Source organism: Argentina silus, assembly GCF_951799395.1.
Source record: "Argentina silus genome assembly, chromosome: 3".
Taxonomy (NCBI): Eukaryota; Metazoa; Chordata; class Actinopteri; order Argentiniformes; family Argentinidae; genus Argentina; species Argentina silus.
In genome coordinates, this window is record NC_139657.1 from 18,852,458 (window position 1) to 18,871,312 (window position 18,855).

The 18,855-nt window shown below is 42.7% G+C and overlaps 2 protein-coding genes across 2 annotated transcripts; one reads left to right on the forward strand and one right to left on the reverse strand.

Annotated features, from left to right (window-relative positions):
• Window positions 1-248: 248 nt before the first annotated feature.
• tspan33b (tetraspanin 33b) lies at window positions 249-7,682 on the forward strand (the record flags this gene model as incomplete). Its single annotated transcript, XM_083666022.1, has 8 exons — window positions 249-344; window positions 3,520-3,577; window positions 3,836-3,963; window positions 4,383-4,457; window positions 5,169-5,264; window positions 5,637-5,765; window positions 6,380-6,541; window positions 7,508-7,682. The coding sequence occupies 8 exons, from the start codon at window positions 249-251 to the stop codon at window positions 7,574-7,576; spliced, it is 813 nt and encodes a 270-aa protein (XP_083522148.1). The 3' UTR covers window positions 7,577-7,682.
• Window positions 7,683-7,801: 119 nt separating this feature from the next.
• On the reverse strand, window positions 7,802-17,333 carry ttc38 (tetratricopeptide repeat domain 38). The gene is made up of 14 exons (XM_083666021.1): window positions 17,262-17,333; window positions 15,622-15,699; window positions 15,410-15,491; window positions 14,904-15,075; window positions 14,043-14,216; window positions 13,126-13,201; window positions 12,671-12,790; window positions 12,466-12,525; window positions 12,201-12,239; window positions 11,363-11,444; window positions 11,060-11,225; window positions 9,432-9,591; window positions 8,846-8,919; window positions 7,802-8,355 (listed from the first exon to the last, which is right to left on the reverse strand). Exons 1-14 carry the CDS (start codon window positions 17,289-17,291, stop codon window positions 8,268-8,270), a joined length of 1,401 nt encoding a protein of 466 aa, XP_083522147.1. The 5' UTR covers window positions 17,292-17,333; the 3' UTR covers window positions 7,802-8,267.
• Between the last annotated feature and the right edge of the window lie 1,522 nt (window positions 17,334-18,855).

An 18,855-nucleotide genomic window follows, 5' to 3' on the forward strand; every position in this document is an offset into this window, starting at 1 on the left:
GATTCGTGGGGTTGCAGGACCGTTCTGGTGCTTACTAGCATGGCAGGGTAGCGTCACAGCTGCTGCCCGCCACCTCCCCTCCCCTTTTTAGGCAGCGGCCCGCCGCAAACTTTACACAGCAGCGGATTTGCATAGTGACAAAATATCACTGACTGGGGTTGGGCTTGTGCTCTTTTGGGGGTTGTTTTGGAGTTCTGTCTGTAGCTATTTAATTTTTTGGAGCGTAGAAAACCCTTAAAAAACAAACCATGGACAGGAAATTGAATCTAAACCGAGCAGAGACCTTCTCCTTCATCAACCCTTGGATTAGATATTTCCTGTTCTTCTTCAGCTTTCTATTCTGGGTAAGTGGAGCTGCTCTGCTCTGGTTAGGTCCTCTAATAGCATACTGTACTGTAAGCCACAGTGAGCACTGAGCCCCAGTGTACTGAATGTGTATGAGTGTACTTCTTCCAAAAACAGAGATAGATGCTCTCAAGCAAAAACCTCATGAACCCCCAAAGAAACTCATGAATAAAAGATGGTAGGATGTAAATGTAGATACTTTCCTGAGCTCAAAACAGCAGGAAACGCCCCCAGTATTAGGAATGTGATGATTCACAACTGTAATATTTAGACATTCAAATCAACAATACATCAATATGACACTTGTTGTTGTTGTGGTGGTGGTGGTGGTGGAGGATATTATAGGTATCATTACAGTGTTGCCTCATGAAAATTGCACTGTTACAAAATCAATATCTCCCAATAGTTTCAGCAGGGGCGTTAACTGAAAACTACTGTAGATTGTTGAATCTTCTATCATACAAACTGTAAAGTATATAAGTTATAGGCTGGCCAACATTGTATGTGTTCAATATACATTGTGTACATATTTTAAGCTTGATGATCACAGTGAGAATATTTGTACTTCTTTTGAGCGCATTGTGGTTTGGTCTATAAGGCAGATGAACTGTGGCTGTGAATGGCTGTCCTAAATCCCACATGACCATGCCATGTTGTTATTGTGAGTGTTTGGCCATGCAACTGAAGGACAGCCAGGGCTTGGTACTGTTGTATGGGGGGGAAAGCAGACAGCAGAAAGCTAGGAACGAGACGAGAAAGGATAGGACTCATAAATGATGTCATAGAACAGACATTGAACGGGAGATGTTCCAGACGTTCTCTTCCGCTCATTCCGTGTCATTGACGTGGTTTGGCCTCGAGTGCAGCCAGCAGCATCTTCTGTCTGGGGGTCCTTGAAGTATACAACATATCTGCTACATATCTGCTACTCTTTTTCTGCATATCTGCAGGAAAAGAGTGGAGAAATGAGTAGTGTAGTATAGTGTAGTATAGCATAGCATAGTGTAGTGTAGTATTAGCGTAGTATAGCATAGCGTAGTGTAGTATAGTGTAGTATAGTGTAGTATAGCATAGTGTAGTGTAGTATAGTGTAGTATAGCATAGTGTAGTGTAGTATAGTTTAGTATAGCATAGTGTAGTGTAGTATTAGCGTAGTATAGCATAGTGTAGTGTAGTATAGTGTAGTGTAGTGTAGTATAGTGTAGTATAGCGTAGTGTAGTATAGCATAGTGTAGTATAGTGTAGTATAGTGTAGTATAGCATAGTGTAGTGTAGTATAGTGTAGTATAGCATAGCGTAGTGTAGTATAGTGTAGTATAGCATAGCGTAGTGTAGTATAGTGTAGTATAGCATAGCGTAGTGTAGTATAGTGTAGTATAGCATAGCGTAGTGTAGTATAGTGTAGTATAGCATAGCGTAGTGTAGTATTAGCGTAGACAGATTCCCAGTTTGTAGCCAGTGCATGACTGAGGCGACCAGTGAGGCGACCTGTGGCAGCCAGACCAACATGACTGTGGCTGTGTTTGTTTATCTCAGACAGGCCCTGAGCTGGGCTGTGCAGCACCTAATCCACCAGCCTTTTGTCCCAGTCAGTACCCCAGTCCCCCTGGCTTGCTGGCTTTGGCCACCCCCACACAATCCACCAGGATAGAAGACTGATTCTCATTTTCAAAAGCCTGAAAACATAACTGGAATACTTTCACAGAGGGTCCCTTATTCCCAGCACACACACACATACAATTCCAATCCCCTCAGAGCAGAGCACGATCCGGCCAGCCAGTGTGTAGGCTATGCCTCACTGCCTCATTGCACTGTAGGAGGTTCAATAGAAATTACAGTATTGATTTGAAGACCTTGAAAGCAAAGCAAGTGTTCTGTCGCATTAAAGGTGCTTGTTTGGAGGTATAGTCGCAGCATCTCAGCCATAGGGAGCATTCAATAGGACATACACACAAGAACACAACAACAACAACAACCATGTCATATACAATAGGACATACACACAAGAACACAACAACAACCTTGTCATATACAATAGGACATACACACAAGAACACAACAACAACCTTGTCATATACAATAGGACATACACACAAGAACACAACAACAACAACAATCTTGTCATATACAATAGTAAGCAAGTAATAGCAATCTTGTCATATACCATCCTCCTCCTCCAAAGGCTTTCTTTAACCTCTGATGATCAAAATGTCAATCAAAACTAACTTCTCTGTGTGGTTGAATGGATGGCATCACTTAGAAGCTAGTCCTATCACTGTCACAGAGATGTCACACCTGAAAGAAAGCTCCCCACAGAACACACACACACACACACACACACACACACATCAGCCATCATGATCAGGAAGCCGTGAATAGAGACAAACCATGCAGATGAGCATTCAAGGTGAGACAAACAGTCATGTAGGGGAAATCAATCTTGACAATGTAATAACCAAGATTATCTCTAACCACTCACATTTCAGTTATATGGTGTTGATATCTCAGCCTGGTCTATCTATCTACACATCCTTGCATAGATGTTTTCAATTGGATGTAACACGTAGCAAAAAAACAGAACTTGTTTGGTATTGTTATTTTATTACAGTGCAACTTTTGGATTGTTAGCCTAGTCTTCTTTATTGCCTGGAAGGCAGCTCTCGTGTTTAAAGCCCTCATCATCTCTGTGCTTCAGGCAGTGAACACATTGTCCTCTGTAAAGACTAGACTCCAGCTCCCAGAGCAGGGCAGTCAGAGGCAGTCGATACTCTCTCTGCCCGGTGGGCACAGTAGACCTCCCTTAAGAAGGGAAACAACACAAGAAAGACATGGAGCAATAATCACATCTCCTGTCTAAGATGAGCTCTGCCAGGATGGAACCCAACTCAACAAAAGCTTAAAACAACTCAGACAATCCTTTCATGTAAAAAAAGGAGAGAGAAATATTGATGGGCTGAAGGGCCATGGATGTGTAACCTGACAAAACAGCCTAGAGCATTATGTCTGGAAGTGCAATACCATGAAGAAAAAAAGAAAAAAAACACTACAGTCCTACACTCAAAATACCACTAGAATCATTGCCTTTTAACAACAACCAAAATATTTCAGTTTTATGTTCCTGCTTTACTATTGTAGGCAGATTCAATGCATATCTGATTTATTGGTCTCTTTCAGGTCTTCTCGTTGCTGATTGTTGCTATAGGGGTATATGCAAAGGTTCAGAAAGCAACAGGTAGGGGCCCTTTCTGACACATTTTGCACATTCTAAGCCAATAATTCTGAGCTGCCTCTGAAAATATTAAATACATTTTCCAGATTGAAAATTGACTTTTTAAATCACAATTTCATGCGATGGTTTACTCATCCTGTTTCGTTTCTGCTTTTCGATCTCATTGCAAAACTGAAAATCAATTAGCATAGTGCTGCAGCTGCAGATGTCACAGTTCCATAGCTGGTTGGTCACAGAGACGTCTGTGTTTGTCTCTTGCAGACACGGTCAGAGACACGTTCCTGATCGACCCTGCGATCATCCTGATCGTGGTGGGCGTGGTCATGTTCTTCATCACCTTCTGTGGCTGCATTGGAGCTCTTCGAGAGAACATCCGCCTCCTGAAGACAGTAAGACATACTTTCATTGTGCAATGAAGTCAGAGGGTAATGTGAGTGAGATTCGAACCCTGTACCCAGCATCACCCAGTCCAACTCCAGGCCATTATACCAAGAGGTCCAAATCTATTGATGAGGTTGCTGATGTTGTATTCTCCTCCTTCCCGTCAATCAAACCAACTTCCCTTCACATGTACCATGGGTAGATGGTGCTCTTTGCATGGTGACCTTTACCTCCTTCTTGATGAAGGTTTGGATTGGAAGGATGCCTACTAGAACAGCAGTTATGGGCATCATTTCCCTGTGCCTGTCTCAGAAACAGAGAATACCTGTCTGTGTGTGTTCACCTACACAACTGTAATGCCATGCCTTACCTGTCCCTCCATACCCCCAGTGTTTGTGCTTTATGTGTCTGCTCTCTTCCTCTCCAGTTCTCCTTCAGTCTGACTCTGGTCTTCCTTACTCAGCTGGCCATTGCAGTCCTAGGCTTCTTCTACTCAGACCAGGTAGTGTGCCTATTACTGTGCCTTTTACCTACTACCTTTTACCTACTACCTAGTGCCTTAATGACATCAGTCATTTCCTGTGACCCAGACAACTTCATTACAGGCTATGTCAACATATAATAAGATGTCCAAGTGTATTCTAAAGGGCCCACATGGGGACCCCAAGTATGGGAACCTCTGGCCTAGTTCATACTAAGTGCCTACCCGCTCCCCGTGCTGTCTGTCTGTCAGCGTTCACACTGCCTGCTGCTAAACAGAGCAGTTTAACATCGCTCCCAGCATCCTTCCCGCTAAATGATTCAAATGCTGCGGCACTTCAAAGTGGAACCAAATGTTCCATTTCAACAGATCCCTTCAAGGAAAGTTTGCCGCTAATGACATTGCGGTGGCACGCTTGTGTGTGTGTGTGTGTGTGTGTGTGTGTGTGTGTGTGTGTGGGTGTGTATGTGAGACAGCAGGGGAGTGGAATCTCTCCTGGGGGAGCATAGTGCTCATTAACATACGTTAATACAGCCGTCATACCATATCGTGCTCACAGGGAAGGGTCCCAGCTGCAAAGACAAAAGCGGTCATCCCAGGGGCTATTCACATAATATGCAAACAACCCTGATTTACATACATACATACATACATACATACATACTCCCCATTACATACAGAATGAGCCATAACTCAATGTAAAAACCTTCCGTCTTCTCTATGTAACCACAGACACGGGATGCCCTGGGGAAGTTTGTAAAGAAAGCCATAGTGCACTATAGGGACGATCTGGATCTGCAGAATTTAATGGACTACATTCAGAAAGAGGTAATCTATTCCACTTATTGTAGCCTACAGGAGACATGCTATTTACTAACCACATCCCACAAATGGCTGGAGCTGATCACAGAGGGAGGTTGATCAAACGTGTCAGAGCACTTAACCAGGGAAACCTCAAAATGGCCAGAGATCATAGGGTCTGATGCACAGTATGCCATATGTATGTGATGGCAGCTTTAGGCCAGTTTCCACATGAGAGGCCATGAGCAGCATGTTCCATGGTTCCTTCTCAATCTGTACATGCTGGCACACGTGGATCTGCTCCCTCCAGGGAAGAGCTCAGAGCAAAGAATGTACTACGTATGTTTCTAATTATACCTCTCTCTCGACTCTCTCTACCACTCTGCTGAGCTGCCTTAGTTCAAGTGCTGCGGGTGGAATAACTACACAGACTGGTCTTGGAATCTATACTTCAACTGCACACAGGGGAACCCCAGTACCGAGCGCTGTGCTGTTCCATACTCCTGCTGCACCCCCATACCAGGAGAGGTGGGTGCCTCCAAAAGACACACACACACACACACACACACACACACACACACACACACACACACACACACACACACACACACACACTGATACTGTACAGATACAAATACATACACTCATAACTATGATTACACTGACATTACAGACTCACTTATTGCAGAAACTGAAAACAAACCATAACATGGATATCTACAGGCAATGCATTGATATATTGATCACACATCAACACTCGGAATAAAAATAGATTACCGTGACCTTTGTTTCTGTTCTCCAGAGATCCAATTAGTTAAACACGAAGAAAGCCAAGGTAGAGCTGCAACCTGCTGTTCATATGCTGTAACTACATGGCAATTGCGGTAGATTAAATCAATCAAATGTAATTAGAGATGTAAAAATAGCAGATGTGTTGAGATCTCTCCTTGTTTGGAGTCAGCGGGGCATTGTTCTCTCATGCCAGACTCTTAACAAGCCATATGCATGTGTAGGAGACGAGTGGCGTGCCGACAGACTGCTTGACTGCTCCAATCAGCACCTTGGAGAGGTGCTGCACTTCTGTACATAGGAGCTTTCACTGCACAGGGCTTTCACCTAAATGTTATCCTGTCACGGTGCAGGTTGTGGTCAACACCATGTGTGGCTTCGGAGTCCAGACCCAGAACTACCTGGAGGCCACTAAGTCCATCTACCCAGTGGGCTGTGCAGACAGGGCAGTCATGTGGATCGAGTCTCACCTGCTGCTGGTTGGAGCCTTGGCCCTGGGCCTCGCCCTGCCTCAGGTAACCATGCACACATGCACACATGCATACACACACACAAACACAGGGGCCATACAGTAATTATGGTTCTGTCTGTACAGTAACACAGGCTTAGATTTAGATTTACCCAACTCAATAACACAGGCGCTTTCTATAATTACATGATTGATTTAATTTACTGTCTACTGTCTAGAAACTGGCTACTGTGTTGTTCTACTCAAAGACAGGAGAAACAGGTTAAAGCTCCACTGAGGTAGCTAGTAATATGTCACCACATGATACAAACAATCTAAGCCTGTGATCATAGCCTGAGTGTGAGACAAACATTAGTCAGATGCCAGTAATAGCTTTGATTATTAGTTTTACAAACTAATGACATTTTAACTTGCTGGTAAAGTTTCACGACTCTCATGTCCCAGGGAGAGTGTGTGTGTGTGTGTGTGTGTGTGTGTGTGTATTCAGTATACTAATGAAATGGCGGCACTCTGATATCCCTCTGATTTGGTCCCGGACGTTTGCTCAGAGAAGGAAGCGTGTAAATTACCCATGAGTCACGTCAAAACAATTGCATTAGTATTCCAATGGCTTTGATGTGAAGACGTTGCTCCCTCCTTCCTTCTCGCTCCCTCCTTTCCTTTACATTTTTAGGCCTACACACAACAACCCTGGATGGGAACACTCACACAAACATCTCCTATTTACGCAAGTCAGATACAGACACGCTGGTTTACATTTAAATGTACATTTTAATTCCAAACCCTCTGTATAATGTTTGCATGGAACAGCTCAAAAATATGCATGACAGTAGAATCTAGTCCACAGTACATAGTGAAGTATTAGACAAATCTTTCTGACCAGAACCCCTCAGCTACTGAATGTACCTGTGTGCCGTGAGAAAAGACAATCTGTTCCATTTTCAAGAGACCCTCTTAATTAGTCTATAAGGGAATTGTGTCAGGTCATTGAGTAAAGTCTGTTCTTCCCCAGATTGCAGGCATCGTCCTGTCCCAGATCCTGATCTCTCAGATCCAGGATGAAATCTGCTCTGTGTTGTGAGGACAGGCTGACACAGAGAGAAATAGAGCTACTCCATTCTCAGACAAGGACAATCTACACTGAAACAACTTTCAGCAGTTCATCTTATTTACTGCTATAGAATAGACAGTCCTGCCCTACTGCATGGAAGTGTGTGGTCGGTCCATCTGACTGTACGTTTGCAATACATGACAAAACAGGCTTTCATTGGAAGTGTTAATTTATTTCAATATTTATATGGTTTTTAACATGATTTTGTATTTATTTTGACATGAAGATTGTTTTTCTTTTTCAGAAAAGTATTTATTTATATTTCAATGTGGTTCGTTTGCTAATAAAATTTGGTCCATGAAATGGGCAATTTTGTAATTTCTTACTTGTCAAGGGAGGAACAAAATATCAATCGTTCGTAACATTTTTATTATAAAAAACATAATTAATTTTGGAAACTCTACGATTAGATGTTGATGATATCGGTTTATGTTGATTGAATACAGGTTAAGACTCTGAACGCTGCACTGGTAGCAGGTGCTGGGGTCTGTAGCATACAGACATATCGGTCTTCAGCCCTAGGCTACATCAGCTGGATATGTGGGAAACTCTGCTGTCGCCCCTGGTCTAGACTCAAGACCCTGTAGAGGCCAGCTATGAGGCCTTTCTCCCTAGCCTAGGTATGCTGCGTCTGCTGGACCCTCTATCCCCAGACCCCAGCCTAGGTATGCAGGCTCTGGGCCCTCTGGATCAGTCGGTCAGTGAGGAGAGAGTTGGGTTTAACTGCATCACGCTCCACCAACAGACATCTGGAGGAGGACAAGAGATCACAAGGCACAATAAGGCTCTAACACAACAGTACATTCTTAAAACAGCATAGCAATGTTGATCAATACTAAATAAGATACATGAGACGTTTCAGTAACATTGAAGACTTTCGACGATCTTTAACATTGCACACATTTGACATTTTCCAGTTAAAGAAATAATTAGCATCGGAGCAAAAGTGTGCGCCTCTCTTTCTATCTTTTACACATTTTACATTTACCAGACTGGAAAAACACTGATGATATTCAATAGTAAATGTTGAGCGAGATCTCCTTTCTTCTTCTACTCCCCCTGTGTGGTTTGCAAACATGACTCAACAGGGCAGAGAGGGAGCAGAGGAGGATTCTTGCTGGACAGAGAATCTATGTCACCGTTCACAATCATGCCCCCCATCACACAGCATTAGAAGTAACACTGGCACTACCACTGTGTCATCAATGGAAAAATAAGGGGGGGCAGAAGTTGTATTACCTGGCCAGTTTCTGATGATGCTTATCGCCTGACTTCATGGCCGCATGAATGAGCAGTTGATTGAAGACATCCCTCTGAAAATGATCACACAATGGGATGACACACCAGACCAAAAACCTTATCACAACAGACCACCTTTACCACTGTCGTGTTGGTCGTTGTTGTGCCCACATATACTGTAGGCATTGTTTTGGACCATCAGCCAACAGATAAATTAAAGATTTATCACTACCTTGTGATTTAGTGCCTTACACTCCCTTTTCCCCAACAGAGGAGAGTGATGGACATGGTCTTAGTGCAGGATTTCTCAAACTCCTGTCCTGGGAATCCACTGTCTCTGAGTATTTCTACACCCGGTGATTCTCAGTGTTGAACCAAGAAGATAGTGAATACTAATAAGTGTTCAGATGGTGCTCAGCGAGCTCAGTGAAACACATCTTATCTTGTACAAAGTGGCTCCCAAGATTCAATGTTAAATTAAAGCTCATTTTGAGAAGGAGGGGAGGAGAGAGGACGCAAGGAATCAAAGACAGACTTTTGTGATTTGGCCCCTAGAGCTCTTCTAAGCCCTGAGGGCATGGCTCACCTGCGCGTCACTGCCCCCTATCTCTGACATGCGGTAGCGTATGGGCTGCAGCAGCTCCACGGTGCGGCTGTAGTTGCCCTCGTCGTACTCCAGCAAGGCCTGACACATGGGCAGCCCCAGGCCCTCGGCCAGCTGGTGCTGGTAGTTCTGTTCTGGGTCTCTGAGAGAGAAACAGGGTACAGCATGGGAGAGAAGACTGGTTCAGAGACCATTACTGCACTACCACTGGTACACATGGGTAGTGGATAAGGTGGGTAACAACTAACTAACTTGGACTAGAAACTAACTGGACTAGAAGAGCATTATAGACCATCAAATCCAATCAATCATTGATTATGAATTACTGCTATCATGTGAGCTGCTGTCAAATACACGGTCAGAGTTTAGCAGGCAGTAGGGTTTGCATCACATTGATAGGCTAAAGGGTAGTTAGAGGTATAAAACCTTGCGTCATATACTTTTACCATGGATGTTAGATGTAAAAAACAGATACTATTACTGTCCTCCACATAGCACTTTGGGTGTCTAGACAAAGAACTGTATTTCACAGCATATACATGGCCAGATGGTACAATACTAGCAGTAGGGTTTCACCACACTGCAGAGACGTGTACAGAGTTATGTAAGAGCAGGTGTTTTTTCCCCCAAAAAGAACAGGGGGGGGGGGGGAGGAGACAAGATGATGTGATTTGAAAAAAAGGCCACTTTGTGAGTGGCAGGGCAAAGTGGCAGAAAAAAGATAAGATAAGATTGTTTGCACTGACATTTGCTTTGCGTCATGAAAAGGACATATTTAAAATAAAACAAATCAGAAACATACATAAATCCAACATACAAACACTGGCTGTTAGTTAGTTAGAGTTATACAACGCTGCGTCATGATACTAAATCATAGAGTGCACTTGTGTCATATATTATTTACCATGGCTGCTAGCTACTGTCGCAGATAGCAGCAGAAAATTACATCATAGCAAAAATTAGTTCATGCAATAATGTTCAGATACATGAGGTAATGTGTATGACATGGTCTAAAAGATGCATTAAGTGGAGGTAATTATTTATCTAAATACTCCTGAACACACGCTTTACAAATTGGAATTGGAAATTAAATAATGGCAACCTTATCAACCCTGAGTGATGGCGCAAAGTACAGAAGATGATTTTTTACTCTCAAACATCTCAACATCTGCTTTGCCCCAAAGGTGCCCCCTCCTGAATGTCTCTATGTAATGTAACATTCCAAAACATGACATCTTCTGTGGATGGGATTTAAATGGGTCTCTTTTCAGTGGGTCTGTGCTGAGGAACATGCAGAGTGGTGGTTGCCTGTGGTTTGACTGTCAGAACACGTTACAGAAACACCAACAGTAGGCCGCCCCAGCCTTTCACAGTCACAGAGGGAGAACCCTTACTGCTGTGACACTGTCTGTTTACATATGTGTGTATGTGGGTGCACAAGTGTGTGTGTGTCCATCTCCACTCTGAGGCTTCGTCTAGCTCTCAGAGCCTTCTCCCTGTCTCCCTGTTACTCCCACTCTTGTGTTCCCCTGACCGTGTTGCAACAGTTGTGTGGGCGTGGTAATACGGCATAAGGCAGGCGGAGAGGCGCTATGCAGCACCGTGCTCACTTGGCCCGCTCCTTGAGGCCCTCCAGCAGGCGCTGGGCCATCCCGGCCTCCTTGGCCCCCAGTGACGCCATCAGGAAGTGGAGGTCATTGAACAGCAGCACATGGTCATCTGTGTGGGACTGGGTGAGCTGCTGCAGCTCCCGCCAACGGTCCTTCACACACACGCCTGACACAAACACAGACACAGACAAGTTGTCACATGAAAGACATCATACAGACAACACTTGTATGAACACACACACAGACACACCTACTCAAACTCCACAAACAAAAACGACATAGTCTCCTGTGTGAGATTCTCACCCTCCATCTCCAGTCTGTAGAGCAGAGAGCAGGCGTCCACTATGTCCAACATGGCCCCCGAGCCCCTACAGCGCTGAGACACCTGAGGAGGAAATACACACTCTGTTCACCTCACGGTCGGGTGAGTACCATGTTAAAACATCTCTCCACACAGGGAATACAGGAGGTAAATATGTGTGAGCAGTGAGCACAAACAGACAGTACAGATTATCTAGCGTGTGTTCTACTTAAGAAATTAAATTCATACTGTCTGTCTTTTCTTGTTCAAATGTCTAGTCAGGGTTAGGATTAGGGTTAGTTAGGGTTAGCTCAGTTTTTTTGTGCACAGTTAAAATTAAGGGCTGACTAGACTAAAGTAAGATACATTATCAAGTGTCAGTAGGGTCCAGAACATTGTGTAGCTTTAGTCTTCATCTTTTTACTTTATTTTTAAACTCAACCGTCAAATAAATAATAATAATGTTTAGGGGAGCATTGTCTTACGTCAGATATCATCATTCTAACGCAATGCCGCTTTGCCTGAACTGTGTTCAGTGAGGACTGAGTCATGCTACAGTTACGATCATAAGACAGTGGGGGAACTCACTGTATCATGGATGGATAAGATATTCTCCCAGAGGGATATCATATACGAGTGTGTCATGTTGTGAACAAACACAGATTTGTCTTCTATTTGCGCCAGGCACGACATCACCTCCATTTACCCCCTGCTCTCACAACACAACACAACAACACCATATTGCTTTTACTTGTCTCCCCTAAGTGCTGTTACTAAGATTCTAGGCAAGCCTGAGCTGCAGAAATTGTGTCTGTGGTCAAATGAGTCTTGAGCACAAACCTGGCTATCAAATATTTTCAGAGCTGCTTCGTATTCTCCCTGTGGAGAGAGAGAAAAACAGATTAAATTAAAAATGAAAAACAAAAGAGGAAGGGTGTTGACGTCCATTACACAGACACAGACACAAACACAAAGTCATTTCCAACTGTAATCAAGTTAGCACTTCAAAGAACCCGTGGGAGGTGTGTATATCACATAAATAGTATCTCCACAGTCCTGCTGACAACCGTGTGCTCGGCTGGAGAAGCTCATTACAATCTCTTACCTTCTCGGTGAAGCTCAGCGCCCAGTGCCAATAGTTATGACAGGCCAACATGTCACATCCCTGGAAAAGTGAAATATCTTATTAAATACCGTTCCACACATAGATGGTTTCACAGCACACTGACACTGAGGTGATGTACTGCTGACTGTGAGAAAACATACAAGTAGAGAACAGAACACAGACTGAGGAAGTTGTGAAAACCCACTTGCCAATCTTTCTCAGTTGTCTCCATGAACTTGAGGCTTTTGTCCACCTCGGCCCTCATCTCATGGACGTGGGCTACGGCGTGGACACACCACGCGTCATCTGGGGTCAGAGCCAGGCCCTGTGGAGAGAAGGGGAGGAGAAAGGTAGGTAGAGGAGATCAGTCACTAAGCCCTACAAAGGGCAGGGGAAGAGGGTAGAACAGTCACTGCATCCTGTTTGTTCCCTCAGTAGATCTAACTCTCTCATGTTGGCACACTGCCAAGCTAGTCCATAGAGTTGACTTTGTAAGCAATTGAAAAACTCTGTACAGAAACGTATGCATTCTGAATGTGGTTCGATTGCCAGACCTTCATGGGAAATTCAACACCACCAGAGGTCATAATTACACGGTGACAAATCACAGCAGAAATGTGTTTTTGGAGACAAATTGAAATAAAAGGGAATATCTCTTACCTCTTTGGCTGTTTTCTCAGCCTGGTCGTAGAAATGTGTCTCCAGAAGTCCAAAGGCATATAATCCTTTCAGGTAGCTGTTGGGCAAATATAGAGAGCACAAGTACAGAAACAGTGATATACTGTACCAATACAAGACTTGTAGGCGACAAGTCGAATCCTTTTAGTGTAATAATAAGCATATATTGATTTTGTGGGATCACAGCCCATAGTTGACAAACAATTAGGGATGAATGATAAGATATTGTTATAAACAACCATACATTTGTTGTATAAAATCAATAGACATTAGATTTGAATCGACTGTTGTGACTTCCACCAGAGACTGTTGATCACGCTAACGCACAACCATACAGATGTAATCACTGCCTGGGACAGAACATATGGGCATATGCTCTCTCTGTGGGAACATTGTCTATGACAATAACCAGGAAAATAAAAAATGCATTTAACTCCAGCGTCTGCCTAAAGCTTACTGGACGTGCATATGTTCCTTTTCTTGTTTATCAGACTGTATACAACCCTGTGAGGCTTGAGGTTGTGTTCAACAGAATGACCCTCCATTCCACACATATGAAAAGAAACAGTGAGTGATCTGACTATGCTACTAAGATTGCCACATATTGTATCAACCTGCTGTAGCAATGGAGAAAGGACGCAATTGCATGTCACAATGCAGACAAGACAACCTGGGGACAGTTGACAACAGAATAAGCCCTGTGTGTCTTACTGTATGTTGTCCCTGCCTAAAGTGGGGCAGCACTTAGTTGAGAAACACATTTTAAAAATTGTTGTCTGTTCCCATGGAGTCTGTTCCCAGAATCTATCTGAATGTCGGTCCCTACTTATGGTGGGGCGCAGTTGACAATTAACATTCTCTACAAACCTGAAAGAGGCCCAGGAGTGTGTTGTCCCTACCTATAGAGTGGCATATGTGGCTTCCAGTGAGGCAGCACGCGGGCCACAGAGTCTCTCATCTGGGTCTGAGCGCCCAGATAGAAGAAGCCGTCATGGGCAAACTTCAGAGCCAGCAGGTCAGTGGGGTGTTCAACCAGGATCTCCTCCCACGTATCACATGCTGCAGGGAAACTCCTGACGGGAAACATCAGCTGTTACATTCCTAAACACAATTTAATGAAATCAATGTACTGTATAACTGTGAGAATAAATGGCTTAAGAGAGAGGTTTTCTTGTTGGTGAATGGATGTTACGTTACTGTACTTAATGGTATGACACATTTCTTCATTGCTACGACCTCTGACACACTATAAAGAAAGAACTGTTTTGATTCAGAAGCATGTGACTAAGTCATGAGGAGAGATAGGCAGGGGGACCTAAGGTTAGAACAGTAACAGCAGTGTGTGTGTGTGTGTGTGTGTGTGTGTGTGTATTGGCTGCTTTGCAGAGTGACCTCCATATTCCATATTCCTCCATATTCCAGTGATTTCCTTTGAGCCAAACAGATGTGTTCTCTTGTAGAATCTTGAATCTCCTAAGATTTGGATCTCACCTCACTCATGTTACTAGACCATAACCTTTGTTTTAACCTTCCAACAGAGTGAAGCAGTTTACATTTCGTCAGTATAAGTTGTGCCAGTTAACACATTCCACACCTTGAACACAGCATTAACATTCATGAGTGAACCTGCAGTGTGGTTTGTTTTTATTGGCAATTGATTAAATTGGGGCCTAAAGGTTCTGTACAAATTAAATCTATTCTTTATTGTCACTGTTCATGTGTCCCATGTCCAGCTGGTTCTGCCAACAGGCTATTCTCACCCCTTGGAGAAGAGCTCCATGGCCCGCACGTGCAGCCTCTCCCTGGGGGTGATGTCCTGGGTCTGGGCCAGTTCCACGGTCGTCTTCACTGCACTGGCCAGGCGCTCGTTCAGACGCACAGAACTCCCCACCCCCACCAGCTGCAGCCCAGTGCCGATCACGTGACCCATAACTGCAGGGAACAGGGACACACACTTTAGCCCAGTCTGAAATCAACCCCATAAATCAGAAGTGTGTAGGAGGTAAGGTGAAATGGTTGATTGTAGATTGGACAACCTCTTTCACTCATTACACTATGGCTCATTACACTTTAGTCTGTGAATCCTCATTAACATTGCCTTATGTGGGTCTATTGAGACTGTCACTGGCAGTTGATACTGAAATTCTAGTCTGATAAGGCTTTGAAAAACTAGTTCCCTCATCGTCTCTTAGATAACCCTGATGCCATCTTCCACAGGAAATCTCTGTTCTGTTGCTTGCCAAAGGTCTCACATATTGTCACATACCAAAGTCTGGGTCAGCTGACTTGACTGCAGAGATGCATCCTTCCACTCCTCCAAGAGTCTGGTCATTACGCCAGGTTACATACTGGACGAAAACCATGCAAAAAACGCAAATGAAAAAGGAGAATGTATTCAGGTCTTAGTTGGATACCATCTAAGATATATTTGTAGAGTTGATTTTATTTGTGTGTGAGTGAGTGAGTAAGTAAGGGTACCTGTGTGATTATGGCATCATACATTTTGCAGGCTTCATTACTGGAAGTGGACAACGGAAGACCCTCTGCCTTCCAAGCCTGTGAATAGAAATTCCCACAATAAAACTTTAATAAAACGGTGCTGTTGAATTGCCAACCTCCTATTGAAGCTTCACTGAAGCTTCACTGTCCCATTACTTATGCAGGGCAATGTAACTAGGGATGTTGGGAAGAAAGAATATACATCTTAAATACAGGTATTTAAATACTAATAGTATTTAATGTAGTGTGAGTTATCCAATGTGTTATATTATGAGTTATGCAGATACGTGAATACATTTACTTGCAGTACAAGTGACATTGTCTTTTTTGTCTTATGTAGTTCTACCTGTCTTTATGTAGTTCACTCACGTCTTTTTGGCTAAACAAAAGGTTAAATATTAATGCAAAAACACACAAAAAAACAAAACATTAGCTCGCCCTGTCGATGACAAGATAGAGAGGCCTAGTCAAAGAACAAACAAATCCAAATTCTGTGGTCTTGATCTAGTGGTATATGGATTAGAATGACCCTGTCCGATAGTTTTTTAAATATACTAGATGAAAATCAGCCAGATCGATCTGATCCTGAATAACAAAAAAGCGATCACTGAATCCGGATCATTCTGATCCAGATAAAAACTTTTGAAATACTGGGCCCTGCTGTCAATAACAGTTCGATGTGTGGAGGAAACGGGGGCATCGAGAAATGTATTCGCTTTTAGAATGTTTTGGAGAGGACACGATGCTCAATTTATGTAATGTGGTGACAGCTGAGATGGCACGGTTGATTTTAACTAGTAGCAAACACACGCCGATAATCGCGTCGGTTTAGAACAGGCTGCTAGCCAAAGTGAGAGTCGTTGCTCCGACTGCTGTGTTTATTGAGTTGAGTGAATGGGCAAAGTGCAGTAAGCAATCTATCAATCTAACTATCTATACTTCCCTTCTCTCATATATCCTGTCTGTCTGTCTATCTATCTATCCTACTTAATAACCTGCTCTTATCTATCTATCTAGTCTACCCTCTGACGATATGTTATCTTTATCCATATGTCCATCCAACTATCTCACTTGTTTTCAACTGCCATCATCCTTTCTTCCTATTGCCAGTCACTACTACTTTCTCAGTATAGCTCACACTTTTGAAATCAATTTTATTGATCTTTCCTTTTACATCCCTAATTTCATCTATCTAGCTATCTATCTCACCTTCTCTCATCTATCTGCCTATATGCTACCTCTTGGACCACTGGTCCATCCTACTTTCTCACTTTCTTTCATCTACCTAGCAAATCTATTGTCCAAACCATCTTTAAACTATTTCCACAACCAAAATAAGTCTGACTTCCCACGAAGTTTCTTAGGGAATTTATTGTTCTTGTTTTACGGACACAGACAGCGGTGTTCTATAGTGAACATTTGCATCCGCAGCTGTTAACACCAACAATATATGTAAATAAAATAACCTGTTCAAAATGATTACATTATTATTATTATTATTATTATTATTATTATTATTATTATTATTATTATTAACATTTTCTAATAGCACATTTCTGCTGCACGAGGAAAAAAACAACAACCTTGCAGTATTGTTCATACTGTATCTGACATCTTACCTTACAATCCCTTAAACTTGACGCAATCATAATGTTCGCCTTTCTTCTTTGCAAATTGCACCTCTGAACTTTTTTCCCCGTCTCGAATTACGCACACGCCCCTTGTGGTGTCCCAGCTGGAATAAAAGGACCGAAGGAAATACTGCAGTGGATTTTTCACCGGAACTGGATTTGATCGGAATGTGCAGGCTAGTGTGTGTCATCATCACATATCATAAAAGCATTTACCTGACCTTTATTAAAATCAAATAAATTTACATCACTTTATTCTTGAGGGTTCCTGATGATGACTTCGGTCATGAATAGAACCTAGATAGAATCATGTAACCAACTCATTGTGGCATCTGGATTAATGACAATTTATCCTTTAAAAAACATGTAGTTGAATTAATAAAAGAAACTGAGAGTTAAACTAGATTTCTTTTATAGGAATATGTTGTGCTTGTCACTTGACATTAGAAGAAGATCGATGTTCCTATCAGTACTTGACTATGGGGACATTTTATTTATATGAATGCGACTTCCTCTACATTAACAGTTAGATTCAGTCTATCATCAGCACCTTGTTTTAATACAGGTGATACATTTCGTGCTCATCAGTCTTTTATATCAGGCAGTGGGGTGGCCGTCCCTAACTCCTAGAAGGACCCACCACTGGCTTCTGTATGTATATAAAGCTATAATACATACATTTCCATCTTACTTCGCTTATTACCTCAAGATCCAGCACTTCAGATGCAGTCTCAAGACTGTCGTTGAGTGTTTCCTCTGAGGTGGGTAAAACTGCCTTTAGTTTCTGTGCTCCTAGGGCATGAACTGACTTCAGGATACACAGACTCGATGCCTTATTTCACTGGGCCATTTCAGACACTTGATTGCGGAATTCTTGGTGGAGGATTGTTGTTGTTATGAATTATTGTTGTCTGTAAAAACTGTATGTCAATGTATCGTCAGTGGAATGTAATCAGGGCACACTTGAAAAAGGGAATCTGGTCTCAAGGTGCTTTCCATTTGTATACATAAAGGATAAAAACATTTTTTTTAAAAGAAAGTTGGGCAGCTCTGTGGTGGATGTCTAGGATTTACCACTCTGTACTTAGCTCTTCAGAGTTGATATTCAATAAATCAAGTCCTGAGTAGCCACAATATCTGAGTCCGGTATTTATTATTGCTTGCAAACAAGAGACAAGAGCCCAACAGCAGCCCAGTGTAAATCCGAGGGTCTGTTTAGCGCAAGTCTGAAGAGGCGATTCTCAAGGTTGTCTTTTATAGAGATGAAACAACAAATGGTAGGTGCCACAAAGTCTATCACCTGACTGGCTTGTGCTTACACAAGAGGTAGCATGAGAGAAAGAACTATGGGGAGACTTTCTTATTGATCAATTGGCATCAGCAAGATGTGTGTGTCCTTTGTTCTCTCTCTCTTCCACCACTCCCTCCGAAACCACAGCTATCCATATAGTAATCATACGGTGTTTCTCAGAACAATGGCTATAGAACTTTAGAGGTGTGGTAATAAAGGAGAAAATGTAATCACAGTATTTACACAAGTTGTATCAGTCATATGAAAGTGTATAATCTTCAAACAGTTCTA